The sequence below is a fragment of the Halyomorpha halys genome, unplaced genomic scaffold (genome assembly GCF_000696795.3).
Source record: "Halyomorpha halys isolate HHAL.00 unplaced genomic scaffold, Hhal_1.1 Scaffold30.1, whole genome shotgun sequence".
Classification (NCBI taxonomy): Eukaryota; Metazoa; Arthropoda; class Insecta; order Hemiptera; family Pentatomidae; genus Halyomorpha; species Halyomorpha halys.
In genome coordinates this window covers 551,943-564,496 of record NW_027110126.1, presented here as the reverse complement: position 1 = coordinate 564,496, position 12,554 = coordinate 551,943, and the positions used below count along the sequence as shown (strand labels likewise).

Genomic DNA, 12,554 nt, shown 5'->3' with positions numbered 1-12,554 from the left:
GCAACTCCTAAACGTATTCACTTACAGTTAAGAGAGTTGATAGTACTCAGGGAGGACGGAAACTAAAATTAATCTGGGAAATCTGGAAAATATTCTCTGAAATCGACTCTTTTCCTAAACTTTTCCATAGAATGTTGTTTTCTTGTTTATTGGAAGTCTGCACGGAAGCAGTAAGGTCGCCGGCAACTTCTACCATCAGACATCTCTACAGTGCTCCTGCTCTGTGGTTCTGAATGGCCATAATGGACTAAACATCATCAAAACACCAGTAAACAGTAAAGAACAAAGCGCGGAGGACAGAAGTTCCTCCGAAATAATACATGAAAGAGATTGTGTGTGGTGATAATGAAGAAGATGGAATGAAAAGAGGATCAACGCCGAAATTGGGAAAAAGAATATTGTAATAGTTAGGAGAACATGAGAACAAGACTCTTGGATACCAAATCGCTGTCAAAAACTACCTGAAAATACAATACCGGGTATATAATTATGCTTTTTAATTTAACATTTACTTCATTGACAAAACTTTTTATGTCTAATATTACTTAAATAATAATAATTGCAAACAATATCAAGCTCTAGCTATACCTGTTTTAATGGAAAGTAAATTAAGGCTACTACGGAGAGCGGGAGTAAATGTAGTTAAAATAGCAATATTTAAAAAGGGGCCGAAAAAAAACGGTGTAGGCCCGGAACTCCTGCCCTGCGTGGTAGCGTTACTTATATTACTTTGAAACAGACTCTTATGGTTTTTTTGTTGGTCGATGTACCACATACCACTACCTCACAATAGATTATAATACACAAAATTCTAAAAGACAATCAATCCAGGCCGACCCGCCCAACTAAAGCCACCAGTTGGCAGCTCTTCTATATCACTTTTAAAACATTTACTTAAAACGAGAAGAAGATACTTAACATAGATAGTTAAATCGAGCAATATTTAAAGTGTGGCTAAAATTGAAAAACTGAGTGATATTCGAATAAGAATAAACCCACTACTCCAGCCATACTTATCCTACCTTTGAAACAGACAGTTATATCATGTTGGTCGATGTACGAGACGTCACAATCTCACTAGAGGATATCACAGCACAAAATATATTATAAAGAACCAGTATTAACTAATTTTAACAGGCCATGGTCATCAAGCTATTAGAAAATATTCCATCGAACTAAAACGTTAACTCGCTTCTGCATTCAACGTTTGCTAACTACTACTCTACAATTAGTAGGTCACAATAAAATTGTCAGTTTATAGAAGAAAGTAGAAAATGACAAAAAATTGTAATATTTACGACTGAATATTGATAATATGACCTTTAAAAGATACTTACCGATACGGTAGATATCTTCTTCTCCATCATGTCCTTCTCCCTCGAGGACGCCTTGCAGAGCCTCCGGTACTTGAGCCAAGCGAAACCTAGACAGGTGAGCATGGCCACCCCGACCAGGAGGCTGAGGGTCAGCGAGAGGGCCACCATCGCTCTCAAGCCCTCGATGGAACCTGAAATAATATAATCCTCTTATCTACCTTGGAATATATTATCATCATTTATTACTTGGGATCATATCATTTATTACTTGTTTTCTGATTTTAAAATTACTAATTAGGAGTGAAATTAGTACTAAGGAGAAGTGAAGATGCACAAATAAGTTATAGTAGAAACTATAGAACAGTGTTAAGTGTGACATGATTTTCTATATGAAATTATGAGGTTATTGAATTTAGTGAATTGATTTATGATTAATTTAGTGAATTGAAGTGAATATGGGACAGTGGTCCCGAAACGTTGTACCATGTTATGATAATTTAATACAAATTTCATTCAACTGGAAGTTATTAACCTCAAACAATTTTTTATGAATTGACTCACCAGACTTCCTATAGAGAAAATCCAGAAAAAATTAAATAAGTCCGAGAGACAAAAGAAATGGCAACCGGTTAAAATATGTTTCATTTCTCATGAATCACTATCAATATACATAATTATTTAAATGTTACTTGATAAATTAAAAATTAAAACTTTTAATCACAGTTAATTTTCACTATTATAATTTATCACAACATTTGTAACCTTCCCATAAGATTGTTGTGATAAATTATAATTTTGAAAATTAACTGCGATTAAATGTTTAAATTTTTAATTTAATATGAAGAATTGACAAAATAGGGTAATTGTGGACTGAAATTAATGACCTGGACAGAATAACCTGCGTAAAGTTTTTTTAAAATTGAATTAAGATTGTCTATGAGGATGGCCGAAACGTCGGACTTATAAAGAAATATAAATTTTTTAGGACTAAAATTGGATAAAATTAATTTTATTTTAAAAAAATAATAACTAGGCTCAAGAAAGGGTAAAGATTAAATTTATGTACTATGTAAAATTATTAACATCAATTAAGATTGTACTGAGAATGCCTCCGAAGATCAAGAAGCAGTAGGCCACCTCGAAGATGAACGACTAACCTGGTTACCCTATTGGGTAATCAGTATACCAATAATATTATTGTTATCATTTAAAAAAGAATTTTCAACTATTAATAATTTATTTAAACGTGTAGCCTTCCTTATATTGCTCAATTCAGACTTAATTTGAATAAATCGATTTTTTAAAGAAAATGTCTTTTGTTTTTTTTCGTTTACCCCTAAATTAAATTATTGCTTCAAGAAATAGGTGTGTAAGGAATGTCCGTAAAATCTGGTGTTATGATGTGTTCTTAACAATGTTAATAGAGACATGAAGCTCAGAATGAAAATTAATTTGTATATAATAAATATACAATGATTATGTTTTTTAATAATATTAAATTATAAGCAACAAATTAAAAAAACAAAAAAAACATTTAAATTGTCAGTAAATTAAGCTCAGTAATATAATATAATATTAAGTGATTATGGAGTCCTAACCTGTTGAAGGTAAGTTTCACTGTTAATATTATTGATATGGTTAGTAGAAAAGGAAAAAATAAAATAAAGGATTGTTTTATATTCAGATTGTGTGGTTTGCAAGTAAATAGCCATATAATAAAAAATTGAAACTTTTATGATATTAATTTAATGTTTGTTTTGTTTTTGAAGATATACGACTTAATTGCCCTTTAACAGAGATTAAAAAAAAAAATTGTGAAAGGTTATTGAGGTATGTTTTTAGGTTGCCACCATAACTGCCGAAATGTTGAAGGTTCGAAAAAAAAAGTTGAGTGTAAATTGGATCTTAAAAGTTGATATTATTATTAAAATTCATTTTTTTAATAAATAAAAACCAGTACCATTTTTTAAATCCCCTAACTGTACTTGTTGCTAGTATCATCAATTTTTACTGATAAGAATACATTGGTTTCATTTAAATAATCAAAAATTGAGATGAAATTACAGACTTCTTTTCATCAGGCTCTTGGAATATAATGCTTCGGTTGTTACAAGTGTGATATTTTACTTTAATTACTAATTAGAAATAGCTGCTATTATAAAACGTTGGAAAAAAAACAATAAGCTAATAAAATAGAATACATAGTTACTTCTACTAATATAATATAGATAAAATATAAAATGAAAATTAATGATACAGAAGAGAATAAAAACTTACCCAGCATTTCTTCTCGAACTTCTTTCTGCATATCTTTACCTTCATCGTAAGTGACATAATGTTTGACAACATCGTGGATATAATCTAAAGAAGAAAAAAAAACACATTAGCATAAACCATCCAAGTCTAATAGACTAAATCATTTACTAATTAATGAATGACTATAAAACCTAATACATAAAAGAAAGATTAACTGCTCAAAAAAAGCACTTTTAATAAAATTTCTCGTAGAAAAATCAATAACTTTTTTATTTTCAAAAGTAAATAAAAAATAGAACAGTTCACAAAGAATTAAATAACAACGGAAGTGAGTACTTAGCAAAAATATTAGTACTTTTGATATTTAATGTTTTCGAACGAATTATTTTAAAATAAAATTCAAGAGTTTCATGACTACGTTACATATTTATTGTGAAAATTAATGATTTCAATAATCCACTAACCACTCTTTTCCTACGAGAACAATTTCTTATAAATTCAAGTTGTGAAAAGTAAATGTAGAGCTATAATTCAATCTTCAAGGTTTATTATTTTTTTTCGGCCAAGACTCCCATTGGAGTCCTATACTGCCTAACCATGGTTGGGGGTCAAAGTTGTTCATTTTGTGGGACCACCACTCAATGAAAAAAATCAACGTCTCAGGCCGGATTCGAACCGGCACCGCCAATAGACATCAAATTGGTAAGATTGTGTCTTAAACACTGAGCTAAGGGCGGCCCATCTTCAAGGCTAACAATGATTAATAATTATTGGAATATCAGATGTCCGCTCTGTATCAATCTGACAGCCCTGCAAAGTTGGACGAAACGCTGGTTAAAAATAAATAGATTTCATTAACTATTTTGATACCTTTATTTCCCGCTATCTGGACTATCTATTATTTTCTCTAATGTAAACATTTGATCGAAATGGGGAAAAATTTAATATACCTTGAAGTAAATAAAGTTTTATGTTCCTAAACAGAATCTGAAAAGTGAATAAAAAAAGAATTCTAAACATACCTATATTAAAATAATTAACCTTGTTGATTTAATTTATAAATGTGGAGCTTCATCGGGGCTGTTTCTCCTCAGGACAGTACGAAAACAGTTTTCAGAACAGACCAGAGCAAAAACAGACCTGACGAAGTTCTAAAAAGTGGGGCAAAAGTCGGCAAATAAGTAGTTGATAACTATTTTTGATTTCTTGTGACGCATCTCTGACCACCTTCTTCATGTAAATAATTTATAGATTTTTTGTTTAGGCCTGATATAATAATTCCGAAACAATTACTTTCACTTAATTAAGTATAAAATACATAGCAGGGGACAGTCTTGGAATCGTACAAGAATCCGAGCTTTAAGGTCCCTTGAGAACAAAGAACCAAGTATAACAAAACAGTCTCTGGATGAGAACGTTTACAAGCAAATACAATTTTAAAGGGACAAAATGTTAAACGAAACTAAAATTTTTGATTACTTGAATAAAAACTATATATAATTACTAGTCAAAATTGATGAGTCAAGTATAGGTAGGGGGATTAAAAATGCCAGCTTCTTAAAAACTTTAAAAAAACATTGATTTTTCATTGGGAGCCTCTATATCATAAAAACTACCAACAACACTAGAAAATCTAAGAGAAAATTGTTTAAAGAAAAGCAAATTTGCTGAAATATTAGCCCTAGAAGAGATATTTACGTCCAATAGTTCTCGAGCTATAGCTTTTTAAAAAACCAAAATTTCTTAAAAATTTACTGGAAGATTAGTTAATTAATTAATTTTGAGAAATATTATCTTACGAACTATGTGACGTACAGATATCTATTAGCACTCAAATTAAAGCTAGTTTAATGGACTATAAAGAAGTTAATGACCTTTATCTTCGTAGGAATAGTAGTTTTCATGATATTTGTTAAAATAAATTGATTAATAGTTGTTCGGGCAATAAGTTTGATTTATAAAAAACTTCATTTCAAATTAAAGCTAGTTAAATATACTAAAAAATAGTTGATAATGTTTATCTTTGTAGGAGTAGTAGTTTTAATGATATTTGACAAAATAAACTCACAAAATGTTAATTTCAAGTAGTTCGTATAAAATGTTCGATTTTTTAAAAAATATATCTCTAGATCCATAAGACGCACATATGTCTGCCAACACTCAAAATAAAGAAAATTTAACTTACTATAAAGTAGTACACGACACTCATCTTTGTAGGGGTAGTAGTTTTTATAATATTCACATATGAATATAAATTTGGCAAATGAAAATTTGTCCTAAAAACAATAAATCAATTAATTTTAGCGAATTTCATGTAAACTATTACTCCTACGAAGATATACATCATAAACTATTTTATAGCTCATTAAACTAGCTTTAATTTGAGTGCTAATAGACTTCTGTACATCAAATAGATTTGAGATATAAATTTTTTAAAATAAATTCACTAACTACTGATCTTTCAGTACGTCCTATACAACATTTTTATGAAATGTTGCTTTTTAAAAAACTGTATCTCGAAAACTATATAACGTAAATAACTTTATTAGGGCTCGTATTTTAGCAAATTTACTCTTCTTTAAATGACGTTCTCTTAGGTTTTCTTGTGTCGTTCCTACTTTTTGAGATATAGAGCTCCGAATGAAAAATTAGTGCTTATTTAAGGTTATTAAACAGCCACCATTTTTTATTCCCCCTACCTATACTTGGTAGACTCATCAATTTTGACTATTAATTATACATAGTTTTCATTAAAGTAATCAAAAATTGGGGTGAGATAATTGCCTTTCTTGTTTTCTTGGACTCTTGCACTAGATATCACATTAAGATTGATTCTCTCGCAAAGATTTACAATGATTCATAATATAGGTTAAATTACATCAAGACCTTAGCTTGACTTCAATTCATAATGGCTATATACATTGTTCACAATGATGCGGAGATTTGGTTATATAGCAAGTGAAGGAATACATCTTCTTTAAAGGGAAGAATGGATGAGGACTGGCCAATGAAGATAAGAAGAGAATTCCAGAAGGAACTTGCGTTGACGAAGGCAGATGCTCGAGATGTGACTAACGTTTCCCGTCAAATCGAATTATGCCACCTCTTATAATATTGATATTAAAATTGTATATTATTTTCTCCAAAACGACTCTTAACAATTTTGGTTAAACTCATATAAATGTACAATATCGAGAGGTAGTTAATATATCTAGGTCTAGGATCACTGTAACAGTCTGACTGGGGTAGACGGCTGAATTTAAAAAACAAAACAAAAAAAACCTGTGAAGTTCCATTAATTAACCATCCTCCATTGTTAGCATTAGTAAATTGCTACTAAAGGACAAAATACTGTATGTAAATAAAAATATCATGAGGGAAAATATTGTCATCGTAAATAAAACAGATTTTGAGGCATATGATTATTTCAAATCAAAGTAAATAGGAGAGCGAAAGTTATGTGACGTGCGCATCGGACCAGATTTTTTAATTGTCACTAATTAAATTAATAAATTAAACAATATACCAACGTATAATAATTTGAAGCTGTTCTATGTATATAGCATTTTTTTCTATAAGTATTTCGTCACAATATTTAAGTCAATTTAATCATTTTCGATTACAGCCAGGGTGTAATCGAAAACCCCATCATTGCTAATACAAATTATCTGTAGGGATAGACTTAAATAACAACAAATATAATTAAAAAATCCTTAAAAAATATTTCAGATTTTTCCACGATATGAAATTAAAATATAGAATATTTCAAACATCGTTATAAACTAGGAAAAACTCTAGTAGTAGTCTACTAAAGTAGTCAGTTTCAAATACTCGGCTCAATATAATTACTATACAATATAATCGGCTCAATACAAATACAATAAAATTACTAAATGATCAACGCAGAGAGATAGACCAGCGCATAACTAGCAAAAACAGAGCCTTCTACTGTCTTTCGAGAATACCTAAAAATCTAAAGCTAAGAATGTACAATGCCGTGATAAAGCCAGCTCTGATATACGGCTGAAAGACTATAAGAGCCCAAGAGGAGAAAAAAGTCTGTTATCACACCCCAATTTTGGATTAATTTAATGAAAACTATGCATAATTACTAGTCAAAATTAATGACTCTGCCATGTATACGTAGGGGGAATAAAAAATGGCGGCTGTTTGAACGCGATAAAAAAAATTTACTTCTTCATTCAGGGCTCTATATCTTAAAAAGTAGGAATAACACAAGAAAACCTAAGAGAACGTCATTTAAAGATGAGCAAATTTGATAAAATATGAGCCCTAATAGAGTTATTTACGTTAAATAGTTCTCGAGACATAAAGCATTATTTCATAAAAATGTTGTTTGGGACATACTGATAAATCAGTAGTTGTACAAAAATGTTGGGTTTTTAAAAAATATATCTTAGATCCATAAGGTGCACATATGTCTCCCAACACTCGAAATAAAGGAAATTTAACTTACTATAAAGTAATTTATTACCTTTACCTTCTTACGAATAGTAGTTTTCATGATATTTGCCAAAATAAACTCACAAAATGTTAATTTATAGTTGTTTGTATAAAATTTGGATTTTTGAAAAAAGATATTTCTAGATCCATAAGAAGCACATATGTCTGCCAACACACAAAATAAAGGAAATTTAACTTACTATAAAGTAGTTTATAACAATTATCTTCGGGTTTTTCAGGTGTGAATATAAATTTGGCAAATAAAAATTTGTGCGAACAACTATAAATCAATTTATTTTAGCAAATTTCATGAAAACTATTACTCCTACGAAGATAAACATCATAAACTACTTTATAGCTTATTAAACTAGCTTTAATTTGAGTGCTAATAGAAATCTGTACTTAAAATGGTTCTTGAGATGTATATTTTTCAAAATAAATTCACAAAGTACTGATCTTTCAGTACATCCCATTCATTTTTATGAAATGTTGCTTTTTAAAACGTTATATCTCGCGAACTATTTAACGTAAATAACTCTATTAGGGCTCACATTTTATCAAATTTACTCATCGTTAAATGACGTTTTCTTAGGTTTTCTTGGGTTGTTTCTTCTTACAATTTTTTATTCCCCCTACCTATACTTGGCAGACTCATCAATTTTGACTATTAATTATACATAGTTTTCATCAAAGTAATAAAAAATTGGGGTGAGATAAACCTTTTTTCTCCTCTTGGGCTCTTGTACTATTATTTGTGTTATTCTCTGACCGCACCCCCAACCATCCTCTCTACATGTATCTTATCCACGGTCAACTATCTTCCCATAATTTTTACTTAACTGTTTTGAATGTCGATAGCTTTCTACAATGATTTTATCTGTTCAAACAAAATTACTTCCATAAAATTCTTATTTTTTAATATCGTATGTTTCTTTTCTTTCTTTTTTTAAATTTCATTAAGTAGTATTACATTCAGTTTAGATCAGGCATTGGTAATGAAGCAAGTAAAACATTAGATGATAACATAATTAAATAAAATTAAACTTAAATTAGCATCTTAAACACACTCATTCCTATTTAAATTGAAGTGTATTAGCTCCAAACCAATCTTGCCTCATGACTGATGCCTCAATTCAGAGCCATGATTAACATATTTCCCAATCACGATTAAGTGAGAAAAGAAGTAAATATTCTTAAGTAAATGGTTATAAAATAACGTTCTTCCACTGCTTTATGAGAATGGAATAATAGTAAACATCTAGTTTAATTCTACCTCATGGTCTTGGGGAACAATTGTGAGAAAAACAGTTTCCTGTAACAAAGTTGAACGGGGGAAGATTCTCATGTATAGACAACGGAAAGAAAAACGAAACATATGATGACTAAACTAAATTTTTACAGTATAGAGATAAGTTTTTATTCTTCTCCCTAATAAAAAGGTATTGGGAGATCCATCATGTGAACAATAGTTGAAGGTGTACTTCAAAAGAAAATATGACATACTATATGCGGTTCAGTAACACCAGCAATAAACGATTTTTATTTATTAATTGGTGAAGATGGCCGGGGAGGAGAGGGGGGGGGGTACAGTTAGCAAAAAAGAACTAAAATAAACCAAAAAATATTTATTCATGCCGACCTGAGTTTTAGGTCTTCATCAGGAATGGGGTCCTAGCAAAAACTCAAATTTTATGTTATTTTTATTTACCACAATTTCTTTTTTTTATTCAATATACGTATATTGCTAACTTTTTTCTTCACTGTTAATTAGAGGGCGAGTCAATAATTAATTGAGACCTCAATATTGTTGATTTATTATTGACTGATCTTAGAGAGACTAAAAACAAGATAATAATTAAATAAAAAACATCACATTACAGGAATAAATTTTTTTTGATGAAATTAGAAACCGTTTTAGCTATTAAAACTCATTCAATAACTTCTAACACGCATATAAACACCCTTAAGAAAAAAATACACTTCACCTATCATTCGGGGTAGCTCGGTGGCATTGTGGTAAGGCACGATGGTACTAACTCCGATTCTGACCAAACCACCTCCATGCACAACGCTGGTTTAGTAACAGTACTTCTTTACTAAGTACTGTACCCTTAACCCTTCATGTGGGCGGGGGGAGATTAATTTCCTTACTTTTAATTTAACAATTACGGTACATGATAATTTTTATTTCATACGGTACATAAAAGTTTTTTATGTTATTTTTTAATAAAGAGCTATTTCAACGTTGTATTAAGGTTTAAAATTGTTTTTAAATGCTAGGACGAGAAAAATCAAAGAAAACTCCTTGTGTCCCTTTCCTTCAAATGGCTGTAAATGAAAATCCAATAATGTTGGCGAACTCAGGTATCATAATTGAAAAAAACAAAAAACAAATAATACATTTCATTTCAAGAAGACGATCAAATAGGAGTAGCCAACTGTTTGAATTCAACAGTTGGCTACAACTGAAACAGTTCAAAATTTACTTAATAGTATAAGTATTATAATTCTGTTCTAGGCTGTTCAAATGAGAAGTGATATCTACACTGATATGATTGGTTATCAGACATACTCACGCTTGAATAAAGTTTCAAAGATTCACTCCTATGTCTTGTAATTTTTTAAAAAGAGAAAAACATATTTTTTTAATAATGGAGACTAATTCCTACTTCTATATTACTGAATTATGCTACATAAGTATGAAATCAATGTTAATCTTAAATATCCTTAAGCTGCCACTTCTCATGTGGCCTCAAATTAAAAAAAAATTGTATTGGTTTTTTAAAGTTGATTAAATTTTTATTGTATTATCATTTTAATTTCCAACATTCTTCATCTTTACTAGAATCAAAAGCGGGATAGATTTCTTGATTATTTATCACGTACATGTGCGCTTAGGCAAGCGAAACTAAAGCATGAAGCTTGATGAAATTGATATGGGGCCAATTATGTGCAAACATCTAAAATTCTTAAAATATTATCAAAGAACGATTAACTGTAAATGGAGTTATACCCCACCTAAAATTATAACGTTAGTTATAAAAAGCTTTCTGAAGAAATATTACATTTTGTAGAAAATTCATTAATAAATAGCCAACCTTACGGATCACACCTAATCCACTGCTTACTGTAGGAAACTCAAAGTAAAACATGTAACCTATAGTGCAAATGGAATAAAAATTCCTCACAATATTTTCTCGGATGTAAGAAGTATATGTATAGTCTCCTGCAATTCAACTCCTAGCCCTAAGAACTGCTCCACTGTCTTTTGCAATTCCTTTCTTGCTAACCTGTCTTTATATACATCCCTTCTTCTTCAATACCTAACTAATACTTTGCAAATCGATATTTTCAAATCCTAATTCCTAATTTAAGAATAAAATTCCTTTATTTCACATTTTCTTTCATTTTTAATTTATAACAAGAACTTATTTTATTTTGAATAAAGATTTTATATTATAAACATTGTTTAGTATTATCAGAGGCAAATATATATATATTTTTTTAAAATAATAGATTATTTTCCTTTGTTTGACTTTTGTACTTATTTTTTTTTTTATTGAGATTAATAATTTATTATATTTTGATAACAGATTTTCTTTATGTGTTATTATTTAATATCAAATCGGCCTGGTTAATGTAAGAGGTACATTTTTTTTTACAATTGAATATAGGGGGGGGGGTATGGTCTGAAACAAAAGATACCCCTAACTATATACAATGTAATAAAGAAAAAAACTTAAGGTAAAATAAATAGATTAAAATAATAATTCTTAATAAAAGATAAAAGTAAAATTAATAACAAAAACAATGACGTTTATGGATTTAACAAAATAAATAATTGACTTCTAAGGGAAAAAAGAAAGAAATTAAGATAAAATAAAATTTTAGAGTGAACTGAACTGATAAATATAGAATTTATAACAGGATGTCCTGGAGCAGCCTGTGCTTCAGTCTTCGGGTTGAGGTTGGGTTTTCCATCTTGTAGGGCACTGCTTCTTAAAATAAAATCAATAATTGCGTTAAATTTTAATTTTCATAGTGAGTTAATAGGAGACAGTCGAGACAACCAACGGACAAAGAGGAAATGTAATTTTCAGTAAACCGTTTAGATTTAAAAAGCTTTGAATTATACTGTCAATTGTTGTTATACTATATACATATGATAAATAATAAACCTCTCAGTTTTCCAAGAAATCTTTAAATAACTAAAGCACAATCTGACTTTATTGGCTAGGGACAGGCACATGGGATCATTAACAGTTTTGAGGTTAGGATAAACATAATAAAATGTTTTATGAGAACTATAATGCAAAAATTAACTTCAATGGGTTGATCAAACTTTAAATTCACTACTTATACTAATTTTGAAGATTTAGTTCCGACTTAAGTCAAGCGGAATATTGAAAAATTAGGGCAATGAGTAACGTGTGAAAGTGTCAAAAAACAATGAACTATTTGATTATTACACATATTTCAATAGTCACAAAGTAATTAAAAAATATGTTGTTAGCAGAA

General features: G+C 29.7%; 1 protein-coding gene across 2 annotated transcripts in view; it reads right to left on the bottom strand.

Moving 5' to 3' along the window:
• Positions 1-12,554, bottom strand: part of grnd (grindelwald) — a 121,536-nt gene that overhangs the window by 4,372 nt on the left and 104,610 nt on the right. For both annotated transcript variants that reach the window (XM_014427435.3, XM_067048195.1), the window contains exons 3-4: positions 3,594-3,677; positions 1,338-1,507 (exon numbers count right to left, since the gene is read on the bottom strand). In XM_014427435.3, the coding sequence (XP_014282921.1) occupies positions 1,338-1,507; positions 3,594-3,677 (254 nt within the window). The remainder of the gene's footprint in view (positions 1-1,337; positions 1,508-3,593; positions 3,678-12,554) is intronic.